We start from the raw sequence: 12625 nt of genomic DNA, 5'->3' as shown, positions 1-12625 counted from the left end.
TGGGCTGAGACTTCAAGGTACAAAGAATTCGGTTAATGTATCCACTGGTGAAAAGATGTCCTGCTTTTGCCCACCCTATTCCTAGGGCCATGTTATCCCCTCATCACCTATACAGTGTGGGGTCGGACTTCCCCCAAGCCCAAGATGAAAAGATGCTCTTGTAAACTGGCAAGAAGCCTGTCCACAGTGGCCTGGCCTTCACAGAGAACAAGTGGGCAATAAATCTTCCTGGGTTCCTTGTGCCCGAGTGCTCCACGGTCCGTCAACCATGGTGATGGCTGCCGCTGATATTCAGGACCAGAGCCCTTGACTGCAGGCTATGAGTGTCCCCAAACATTTCCACATCAGGACACATGCAATCCAGAAAATGATAACATTTGTCTGACACACTGATAGCCTGGAAGGGGTGTGCGGCCCCAGCCAGGCTGCTCACAGCTGGAAGCAACCGGCGCCGGATTGCACTGCAGGCCCGCAAGGTTAGTAGACATTCGGTCCTGTCCAAAATGTCCATGAGACATTTGGTTCACGCCAAAAGGTTCTTGAAATTTGGTCCCATCCAAAACATCCATGAGTATATTTGGTCCCTGACAAGTGGTTTTGGACAGGATCAAACATCGAGGACCCTTTGGTGTGGACCAAATGTCTTATGGACCAAATGTCTTATGGATGCTTTGGACAGGACCAAATGTCCTGCAAGGGCCCTCAGGACTGGGAGGGATCAACATCTCCCTGAGGCTTAGGAAGGTTGGAAAGCTCCAGGCAACCCTACACTCCACCTAAACCAGGTTGGGGACTATTTTCACAAGGCCTACACAAAACAAAATAAGCAAAAGCATCGTGGAGACTCCTGGCTGAGTATCAGCTCTGCTCACACCTGCTTTGTGACAGTATATCACTCACCCTAGTATTTTATTTTTAAAATGTCCATGTGTGTAAACACCAACAAAAAAAATCACCTGAAAATCTGATTCTAAATTTGTATCAAATATTTCAATTTTGAGAATCAAACCTGTATCAAATATTCAACTTCCAGAATCAGACGTGGTAAATTATTTGAGATCAAAATTTAAAAAATATGCGTGAATGTATGAATGTATGTGCATATGCATTTTTCATCATTTTAGTGAAATCTAATAGATAACTAATCAAACATATAAGACTGACAAGTGAAGAGGTATAACAGAAAAGTGCTCTTCAATTTGCAAAAAGATTCATTTCAGGATTACTTTAAATATCAAGAACTACTTCACATTTCCACTTATTTCAGAAAAAAAAAGTACATGAGATTTTTGAAAGAATTTGGTTTATAATTTATAGAAGATTTCAAAAACATCCTACTTAAGGCAAAATCAAACTAAAGTTGACACTTGAACATCTGGGGTTAATCCATGTATATCTTACATGTAAATCGTAAATCGTAAATCGGCTGTCCGATTCCACAGTTCCTCTGCACCCATGGAGTCAACCAACTCCGGACCCATGTAGTGCTGTAGTACTTACTGTAGAAAAGCATCCACATGAAAGTGGACCCACACAGTTCAAACTGTGTTGTTTAAGGGTCAACTGTATATCTAATATACACAATGAAAATAGTATTCCAAATGAATAGGTAAGATAAACCCATTCTTGCACTTACGAACATGGGCACACCAAACCAAATCTGTCCATCCCAAGCCAATTTTATGGTAAGGACTGGCACTGGTATTTTGTAGTTTTCTAGACTACATAAGAACTATGTCTTTTAATCTATTTCAAATCCATCTGGGGATGAAAATTTAGTATAGAATTACTAAGACTGGCAATCTAAAAAAATACAGCTACCCAAAGATCCCCTGAGAGAAACATAATCAATGCATTCTTCGAACAATGTTGGCAAGTAAAAAGAGATTTTTTTTTTTAGCCAATAATTTTCTCAGCCGTTGGTCAGCTCTTACAGGAGCATTTGGAGTAAAGGTTAAGGTCACTCTTTTCCAGTAAAAGTATGACTCAAAGAGCTAAAGACAGCTGTGAGGGCTTATCCTACAAACATACTGAAGTGCTGTGATCCCTGACCGAAAGGCAAGAGAGACAAAGGGCTCTGAAGGATGGAGAAAGAAAAGGCAAGGAGGGACCCTTCCAGCTTTGTGTTGTCTCATCTAGCAATTTTGTTCCTGCAAGTGGCCTCTCTGCGGTTCTGCATCTGCCCTACAGAGGGCAGCACTTACAATACAATCAAGCACGCAGGCTGCACCTCCCGGCAGAAACCAGGGAAGCATTCGATGGCCAAGCCTTCAGGTCCCTCTAGCAACTGCTTTTAAGACACTCGTTTGGATGTTTCACAGGCTTTTTGTGCTTGGGGTGTAACAAAGCAGCTAATTCATTCATTTTAATTCACGCCAGCCCAGGAAATTCTTTAAAGAACAAAGAGGTTCTTCTCAATCCTTGCAAGACACAAGATCACGGATTTCATAGACTTGGCTTTCTGGGATACCTCATTTTCCTCTTCGTGCTCCAGTATGGCTTGCAGGAATGCCCTCCGCTCGTGGCTTGAAGACTTCTGATCAAACATGCCTGCCTGGATCACTTTCTGATCCACATTCAGCTTGTACTTTGCGGCTGCGAGGATCTTTTCCTCCACACTATTCACGGTGCAGAGTCTCAGCACGCGGACCTCGTTCTGCTGGCCGATGCGGTGAGCGCGGTCTTGTGCTTGCAGGTCCTGTTTGAGAAAACCACATGTTTGAGGGCCACTGTGCCTGGATTAGCCTAGCAGACAGGTCACCCACCCAAGAGGGAACTATGGAAGCATTATTTAACCCACCTTTACTAATGCAAGATTCTGCTTACATTTTCAAAATATACAAGGTACCTTCTTTGGAAAATTCAAGGTCATTCCTAGTTGAGGGAAACTGGGTTCAAATTAGCCAACTGAAATACATCTCAGGTTTTGAAATCCAGGTCTCAAGATGTGTTTGTTTGTGTGTGTGTGTGTGTGTGTGTGTGTGTGTTTAATCTGTCCCTAGGTTCACCATCAGATTTGTCCCTAACTAAAAAAATAAATAAATAAATAAAAATAAATTTTGTGTCAGAATTATGACTTGGATATCAACTACAACTAACCCTAAGTTGCAAGGTTAAAGGAAGGCGTTAAAGATGATTTTTAAGACATTGCTGAATTATACACACATACATTATACACATAAACACACACTGTTCATACAATGATTGCCCATGTAGCAAATTTCCTGGGATCTAATTCCATCAAAGACTCAATCTTTAGTTTGGGGAATGAAAAGGATTGCTAGTGGAGTAGTAAAGTGGACAACTTTGGGGGAGACAGAAATTTAGCACTATATATCAAAAGTGTTGAAACTGGGTATGGCCCCTGACTCAGAAACTTCACTTCTTGGCAAGGTATCCTACGGGAATAATCATGGATATGCACAAAGACTTACAGTAAGGATGCACCTCTCGGCATTATATATTATTTATAATGGTTTTTTAAAAAAGCAGAATTAAGTCAACATTCAATAATAACAGATTGGTTAAATAAATTACAGTTTTTTACTTTATGTATATACAACATAGTACATTAAAAATTATACTCTCATTAAGAAAACTTAATGACACATCATAAAGCTATAATAAGTGAAAACTACAAGTTATATATGAGTATGTACATTATGATCTTATGTGCATAAATTTATCTATACCAAGAAAAGGCAAGAAGGACAAATACCAAGAAGCTAATAATGTTTATATCTTCAGGTATTAAGATTATAGGTGTTGGACTTCCCTGGTGGCGCAGTGGTTGAGAATCTGCCTGCCAATGCAGGGGACACGGATTCAAGCCCTGGTCTGGGAAGATCCCACATGCCGCGGAGCAACTAGGCCCGTGAGCCACAATTACTGAGCCTGCGCGCCTGGAGCCTGTGCTCCGCAACGGGAGAGGCCGCAATAGTGAGAGGCCCGCGTACCGCGATGAAGAGTGGCCCCCGCTTGCCACAACTAGAGAAAGCCCTTGCACAGAAACGAAGACCCAACACAGCCATAAATAAATAAATTAATAATTGGGAAAAAATAAAAAAGATTATAGGTGTTATTAAATTTTCTTCATTTTACTTTCATGTGGTTTGGCAATTTTTTTCTGCTTTGAATGTATATTACTCTTATAATAAAAAAAATAAGGTTTTAATGAAATCTTTAAATAAAAAACATCATAAAGCTATGAAGTAGAGTTGCCTAATCTTAAGGCTATGCCATAAAAACTTCTTGGTACATCACTTTTGTTCATTCTGGTCCAGGTGATGATCTCTCCAATGCTAATTAGCTGTTTCCACGTGTCCCCCATTAGACCCGTGTACATCTTTAGGGCAAAGGTCTGTCCCCTGTATCCTGCATTCCTGGCACCCTCTTTTGCACAGAGCTGATACCCTGCTACAGCTGTAAGCCCATCGTCTTGACCTGATGAGTTTCTTGGTCACCTAGACAGCACAAGGAGACAACAGGCCAAAGTCTGCCCAGGAGACCTGTCTTTGCTGCAGGGACCTTTACAATTAAATGACTAAGTAGGCAAAAGCTTTTCCTCAGAAGATATTTGAAGAAGTGACTATAAATATGGGAGAGCTGAACCATGAATACAGCTGGGACTCATCCAAATTAGATTATTTTCCAAAGAGGAGAAAGTGAGGTGGATCATTAAAATCCAAAGGGGGGGGGCGGGGTGGGTGGCGGCGTGGAAACCCTAAACTTCATTTTCTTTTCAAGCCCCAAGCTCAGTCATCTCTCTCTACACATCTTCCCCAGAATGGCTGAGCAGTGGCCACGCTGGTAAGTTCTGTGTCATCAACCTCCTGATTATTTCCTAGAAAAGGGGTCACACACTGCTTCCAGAATGGGCCCAGTGGTAAACAGTCCAGGCTACCTTGGCCAAGAGCAAACACTGAGCGACTATTCTCACCAAGAGGCTGATAATCGTTTTTCTTTGTTTTTCAATTTACATTTTTATACTTTTAAATGTGAGAACCATTCTTTGCTTGCAGGTGGTCCAAATTCAGATTGCGGGCCAGACTCAGCTCTGGGTTGCAGTTTGCTGACCCCTGTCCTAGAAGATGCTGATAACCCACAAAACACTAAGATACAGGTGGTGGAAGAATATGCCAGGTGAGGAAGTAGAGGGCATGGACCATCTACCAACAGGGTAACAAGCTCTTGAACCCTTGGGTGCTTACAGCAATTAGTTTTTTGTTTTTTTTTGGTGGTGGTGGCAGCAGTGGTGTTTTTTTGGTATGTTTAAGATGATCTATCTAGGGACTTCCCTGGTGGTCCAGTGGTAAAGAATCTGCCTTCCAATGCAGGAGACGCAGGTTCGATCCCTGGTTGGGGAAATAAGATCCCACGTGCTGCGGGGCAACTAAGCCTGCGCACCACAACTACTGAACTCGTGCGCCTCAACGAGAGAGCCTGCGTGCAGCAAACTACAGAGCCCGCGTGCTCTGGACCCCACGTGCCACAACTAGAGGGAGAAAACCCGCACGCCACAACTAGAGAGAAGCCCGTGGGCCACAACGGAAGATCTCGCATGCCTCAACAAAGGATCCCGCGGGCCGCAACTAAGACCCGACACAGCCAAAATAAACAAACAAGCAAGCAAACCCAAAAAACAAAACAAAAAAACCTTAATGTAAGATGATCTATCTATTTGAAAAATAGCAAAAATGACTATTTCTAGGCTGAAGAAGTTTACGCAAGGTAAGCCTGTGGGCCCCTACGCCAAAAATGGGGGGGAAGGTATTACGACAAAGAAAGAAGCGTTGTAATCACTGAACGGATTATTCACCAATTCTGAGATCTCAGTGGTCTGAAAGCCCATCATACTGATTTAGGTGTGATTATAGCTGAAGACAAGAACACAGCTTGAGAAAAGGGCCTCCAAAGTAACTGTGTGATCATTCTGTGATAACGACACAGCTCCAGCTTCATGGGTTAAAATGAAGAAAATAAAGTGCCAACCCATGTTTCTCATAACAGTTTGGGAATGAGAGTCCTGATCATCCCGAGGGGTTTTAGTGCTAATTCTACATTCATATGTTCTATCTTTGACTTTAGCAGTGACCTCCAGTTAGCAACTTTAAGGCCTGTATCTTCAATCTGTCAACCTATGTCAAATAAACCCTATTTCATCCATGTGCGTTAATTTTGATTCAACATAATAAAGAATAATTACAGAAAAAGAAATTTTCAACGCATGCTGAAGCCAAGATGGTAAAAAGAACCCTACAACTTTTACTTGGGGGAAACATTTATGCAGGAGTACAGGGTAGAAAGAGCCCAAAGCCAGGATTCAAACCCAAACCCAGACAGACATGGCTGTGAACCCTGGCTGTGTCTCTGGGCAAGTTAATATTGACGGGTTTCCTTATGTGTAAAATACTTTGAGGATTACCTGAAATGAGGTATGCAAAGTGCCTCATGGCATCTGGTAGAGTCGTCGCTTAATAAAAGTTAGTTCTCCTACCTTTTAGATGAAAAATCAGTGTTCATCTTTATCAGTCTAAGATCACTTATTTCCAAAAATGAAAAAAAAAATTTGCCCAAACTAATGGCCATGTTTAAGTGACAGGCATGAAAAAATCTGGTCAGTCTAGATGACCATATCAGGTGGAAGTGAATCCACCTATGGCAGATATATATATACCTGCAGAAATATATGGCCCAGTGTGAGAAATTTATGGCAAATTAGACCAGAGGAAATGTGGGGTTCGGTGTTTTATTGCCTAAATTTTAGGTAACATGCAGTGAAAAGTGAACTCTTGGGTATGCATGTAATTAACTTTGATTCTAGAGTTCTGCTTTCACCTACTGGTCATAAAAGTGTATGTGTATGAGAGAAAGACAGACACACAGACAGACAGACAGAGACAGGGAAGCAGAGAGAGACAGAGAGAGACGCATAGATGTCCCAGCATCCTTTCTCATGGTAAACTAGCAATTCCAGAAGCAGTGATTTCCTTGGTCCCTTAGCATTAGCACTGTGCCAATGAAGGAGAACAACTGAGACACCACAGAAATGTTTACCTCAGAAGATAAAACCTAGTGAACTCACCATTCACCTATATACAGGTTACTGTTTCTCAATGAAGATTTAGGCAGCAGCAAGGAGGGTAATCTAAACATCCAACCACACTGAGCTTCCCGGGAGGAGGGGAATCACACATTCCTCCCCTAGACACCCAGCCTAGCTCAGGGCCTGTGGCATAACAACCCCTCAGGAAATGTTTGTGGAACAGACACTGAATCACCATGGCAAAAGGAAAACTGCAGGTCTCTCATAGGAATATGAATTCTACCTGGGCTTTGGAATGCAATGTGGGACATAAAAATATATAAGGTATGTAAAAGTATTTCCTGGAGACTGGTATACTTTATGCTGGTCGCCTGCAACCCTTTTCAAGGTCAGAACATTTCAATAGGAACTCGACTTTAATGTCTTCGCCTAGAGAGAATGACTGGTTGCACATGCAGTGGTCACTGCTGGTGGACACCCAAAGGTTTGGAACCACCACTTTATTCTTTAAATGAGGGCTCCCCAGCTATGTGAGAAAACCTGCATCTGAATCTCCTGGGAGCTTGTGTATAGAGAGGTCTACACAGCCTATAGAGGTGAGAAGACCCTACAAAATTAAGGGCAGGGTGGCAGGGAATGAGAAGCAGGCATGGCTGTGCTTTAAAAGCTCCCTCATAATTCTAATGTACCCCTGAATCCCACTTCCTGCCAAAAACAACTTCGGTAAGCCTCTTCCATCCAATCTTCACAACAACCTAGTGAGACGGTATGATTCTGCATATTTACAGTCGAGGAGACCAACGTACAGGGAGGAGCCCAGGTTAAGCTGATGTAGAATTCACCTTCCTATGTGAGAGCTGCAGTTCTCCTTTTTACTATTTTGAATCCACATTTGTTCCAATGTGAATCTCATCCTCACGAATATCATTCCACCCAATACCTTACAGGCAGGTGTAGTACTACCTCCCAGACTAATGTAAGGAAACTGTGCCACAAGGGGTCTATTCTATTTGTTTGTTTGTTTGTTTTTTAATAATCAAAGTACTCCTTTAAAAGGATAAACTCTTAAACTTACCCGCCTAAGAGGACTTAGTAGTAGATGCTCCACAGAATATTTTTTTCTAGGCATTTTTAAAAACTGAAGTATTTACAACGTTTCAGGTGTACAGAATAGAATATTTTTTGGTGATGATTTTAAATAAAACACACAGAATAAAAGACTACCTAATATATACAAATCGTTTGACCTTGGGGAAGTTACATAAAGCTTCCTGGGACTCATTTTCCTTGACTATAAAGATGCAAAGAGAAATATTAACAAACCCACAGGGATGTTGTGAAAACTGAATGAAGCAATGACCAAAAAGAGGCTGGCATAGAGTGAGGATCTGATAAATGTTAGCTGTTTTTTGTTGTTTTTATCTTGGAACATTTTTGATTTATCCTTAACCAAATATGCTTTGCTCAGCAGCAATCCCAGGAGATGGGGTAGGGGGGTGGGGGGTGGTGGTTTAAAACTAGGCAGAAACTTGAGTCTTTGTCCCCCAGACTTGAACTCTTCCAAGGTACACCAAAGGCGTGTGTAAGAGATCTCAATATCTATGTTCCAAGAGAGATAAGAAAACAGCCATAATAATGTGCTGGGCTATTTTCCCTTTGAGGAAATGGCCCACTCGTTTAGCAATGTGCTCTGCCCCATAAATGTGTATGAGGGAGGGAACTGCTAGTCTTTCAGTCTCTCTCCAGAAGGGAGGCCTGGGCCCCCAAGTCAGAGACATGCACACCTGATGGGGATTCCAGTCGCTGTCAAAGATGACCACGGTATCAGCTGCCTGGAGATTTAAGCCCAGGCCTCCAGCTCTTGTGCTCAGCAAGAAAATGAAATACTGGGACCCAGGTTCGTTGAATTTCTTCAGCAAAGCAGCACGATCTTCAGACTTGGTGGTGCCTGAGGGGATAAGAAAAATAAATTTGACAATTAACTCCTGTCTGAAAATGGCACAGAGCTAGACAAAAAGGCCTGCTTCCTTGAGAAACAGACTCAGAATCCTCTTAGTATTGGTGAGGAAATCCCCTAAGGTTTTTGCACTTTTGAAAGGAACTTTGAACATCTTGCAATTAAAAAAAAAAAAGAGAGAGATAGTAAGAGACTTTTCTCTAATTAAGAAGGAATACTCTGTCTACTACTCATTGTTCCAAAATGTTGAAAAGAGTTTAAACATTCTGACTGGGCATCTGTGAAACTTACATATCCTATAACATTCTTATGTTAACCTAAAACTTGGTGGAAGCATTTTCTGAATTTATTTTTATGCTTGAAAACACCAAATAATTTAACACACACACACACGTGCCTAAAAGGATGATTATAATGGCTTAAAGCTACTTTGCCAATAGGCTTTAGAGTGAGGACTTGTTCATGCCCAAGAGAAAGGAAACAAAAGTAAATCTATTTCTACGATATTTTACCATTCAGATGGCTACCGAGCGTGATCTGGCTGGTAAAAACATAAAATGTGAATGGAATATTTTTATACTTGTTAGCAAGACTTGAAGCCAAAATAACTCAAAAAAAAAAAAAAAAAGGAATCTCTCAGTTGGTTTCTCATGTTGACATTCTGCTCTGCTGAGTTATAAACTATAACCATACAAAGCAGCATGTAATACACCTGGCGATGGCTCACCCCATGGTGTCTGATGAGACTCCAAAATAGTGAATAAGCAGAGAGTATGAAACCCCAGAGAATGGTACTCACTTTTAGGGCACCAAGGTACCCAGACTTGCATCCCAAATCAGCCCCTCAATCACATACAATGTATTTGTAATGTATTTACCTGGCCATTTCATGAACTGCATTGTGGAAAGGAAAAAAACCTACCATATTCCATCTGAATATATTTCACCAGAAAAGTGTAGCTGCAGAGTTTTGAAAAAGGTCTTAGGCTGTTGGGACATATATATGTATGTTACATGATAGTCCCTAACCGCCTGCTGTACAAATATTATTTCTACATGGTGTTCTTTTTTTGACGATGAAAATATACCGGCAATTTATTTCAGAGGATTAAAACATCTAAGTGACTCCAGCTAATGGAATCGAGTTACTGTGGAGGTTCAAGTTCCCAAACATAGGGAGATCTGTTTTTCATATTAATAAAAATAGTAAGTACCCTCCTGAGGAGGGAAAAAGAACATTCCTGAATATAGCAAACGGGGATTAGAAACAAGGGGCTTTGGGAGTCCCCATTCAATGAAGCAATGTTCTTTAGAGCTCATTCTACTTTCCAAATCAGATTCCAAGTTTTGCAACCTGCTCAAATCCTGCAATGACGAATTGTAAGAATTTAGATTTGCGGGGAGGAACATGAAATGTGTTTTGTTAAACGAGGTTTCAAACACGTGGTGCCTTTTTTTCTCTTACTTTCAGAATTGGCTTTCTGAGATCACGATGAACTATCTGTTCATGATGCTAACGGAAGACACGTTCTGGTCTATCATGAAACCATTTTGCTACATCATTTGCCCAGGTGCAATGATTTTTTAAAAAAATTACTCACATAGATTACTGGTTCACATATTTACCCTCTGCCTTAAAGTGAAGGAAAAGCCAAAGAAACCAAAAAAAAAAAAAAAAAGCAAACACTTCCAAAACGGGGAAAGAAGGAGTTCCCAGAGATGATGGTACAATCGTCCCTTTGTACCTATGGGCTGTGCATCATCCAGGGGTTCAACCAACAGTGGATCAAAAGTATTCCAAATTAAAAAAATTTGGATCAAAAGTACTCCGAATTCCAAATTAAGAACTCCAGAAAGTTCCAGAAAAGCATAATTTGAATTTGCCAAGCACCAGCAACTAGTTACATAGCCTTTACATTTTATTAGGTATCATAAGTATTTCTGATGTATCTGTGGGGAGGAAGGTGATCTCCGCGTCTTACTCTTCCGCCATCTTCTCCTCTCTAGGTATCATAAGTAATCTAGAGATGATTTAAAGTACATGCGAGGGCTTCCCTGGTGGCGCAGTGGTTGAGAATCTGCCTGCCAATGCAGGGGACACAGGTTCGAGCCCTGGTCTGGGAAGATCCCACATGCCGCGGAGCAACTAGGCCCGTGAGCCACAGTTACTGAGCCTGCGCGTGCTCCGCAACAAGAGAGGCCACGATAGTGAGAGGCCCGCGCACCGCGATGAAGAGTGGCCCCCACTCGCCGCAACTAGAGAAAGCCCTCGCACAGAAACGAAGACCCGACACAGCCAAAAATAAATGATAAATAAATTAAAAAAAAAAAAATAAATAAAGTACATGCGAGGATGTGCATAGATTATATGGCAAATACTACACTGGTATTTTTGCTTGTTTGTTTGTTTTTTTAATTTTTGGCCATACTGCATGGCATGTGGAATCTTAGGTTCCCCGACCAGGGATCAAACCTGCGCCCCATGCATTGGAAGGCAGAGCCTTAACTACGGGACCGCCGGGGAGGTCCCACTACACTGTTTTATATTAGGGGCTTGAGCACCTGCAGATTCTGGTATTTGTGGGGTTCCTGGAACCAAGCCCCAACCTTGGATACTGAGGGACGAGGGACCAACTGTCTATTTTCTGACATCAGGGTACAAAAACTGTGCATCTATATACTCTGAGGGTAGAAGTTCACTTTTGATCCACTGAACTGAAAAATAATCAGTTAACAATCACATGCATTAAGATATAAATAAAACTAATTAGTGGATATGCCTACTTGGGATGAAATAACCCTAAATGAAAAATAAAGCACTGAAAAACAAAAGGGATATCAAAATTATCTGGTCAAAAGAGTTTTTAGGCCCTATGCTAGACACCTCAAGCAAACAGATGGACCATATTATCTGGTGTATATTTAAATCGTATATGTAGCTTGGAACTTGACAAATTAAAGCCAGGAAAAAATATGATTGAATCACTTTTCATGCAAAGCTATGGCATTTCTCATTACAAGGTTCAGAATTTGCTGGATTACCATTTCCATTAGTCCAAGGTTCTCCAAGCCAAGATCTCTGCTGTTCATCAGAATCTTTGGGACACTGATCAAGGAGAGTCAAACTACCGTGTCAGGGTTTAGCCCCAGCCAAAGAAATGCTGTTTGTAGGTGGGCACAGGATTTAAAGTGTATCAAGTCCACGTTCTTATAGGCTTTAATGCAGAACATAACCAAGCATACAATTAATAGTAAGGGCAACTGTGTTGAAAACTGCAGATTTTGCCAGAAGGAACACACTGCCTGGCTTTCATGATTACTCACTTTAACTTAGTTTCATCTGCTTTTGGAAAATGTTGTCTTCTGGGATGTAACTTCATCACTTGCTCTCACTCAAAAATCATTTCCAGTGAAAACAAAGACTATAATGGAATCGTAGTTAAATCTATTCATGCAACCATAATCTCTGCAGAAAAAAATCTACTTAACTGTCATCAAATTTTTTTCCCCCTGAGGTCAAAAATCTGGGACATCAAATTCAGCAATGAAAATCTGAAGTCATTTTAACAACTGGGTTAAGGGGGTGTAGTCAGAGGGTGGTACAGCTGGCAGTGTGTGTACCG

General features: G+C 41.4%; 1 protein-coding gene across 2 annotated transcripts in view; it reads right to left on the bottom strand.

The window, feature by feature from the left end:
- SMARCA2 (SWI/SNF related BAF chromatin remodeling complex subunit ATPase 2) overlaps positions 1–12625 on the bottom strand; it is a 173490-nt gene that overhangs the window by 72304 nt on the left and 88561 nt on the right. For both annotated transcript variants that reach the window (XM_082470824.1, XM_082470825.1), the window contains exons 24-25: positions 8830–8993; positions 2471–2698 (exon numbers count right to left, since the gene is read on the bottom strand). In XM_082470824.1, the coding sequence (XP_082326950.1) occupies positions 2471–2698; positions 8830–8993 (392 nt within the window). The remainder of the gene's footprint in view (positions 1–2470; positions 2699–8829; positions 8994–12625) is intronic.

The sequence above is a fragment of the Balaenoptera physalus genome, assembly GCF_965194825.1.
Source record: "Balaenoptera physalus genome assembly, chromosome: 7".
In the NCBI taxonomy this organism is placed as follows: domain Eukaryota; kingdom Metazoa; phylum Chordata; class Mammalia; order Artiodactyla; family Balaenopteridae; genus Balaenoptera; species Balaenoptera physalus.
Note: the sequence above shows the minus strand (reverse complement) of the source record. Positions and strands in the feature narration are given on the sequence as shown.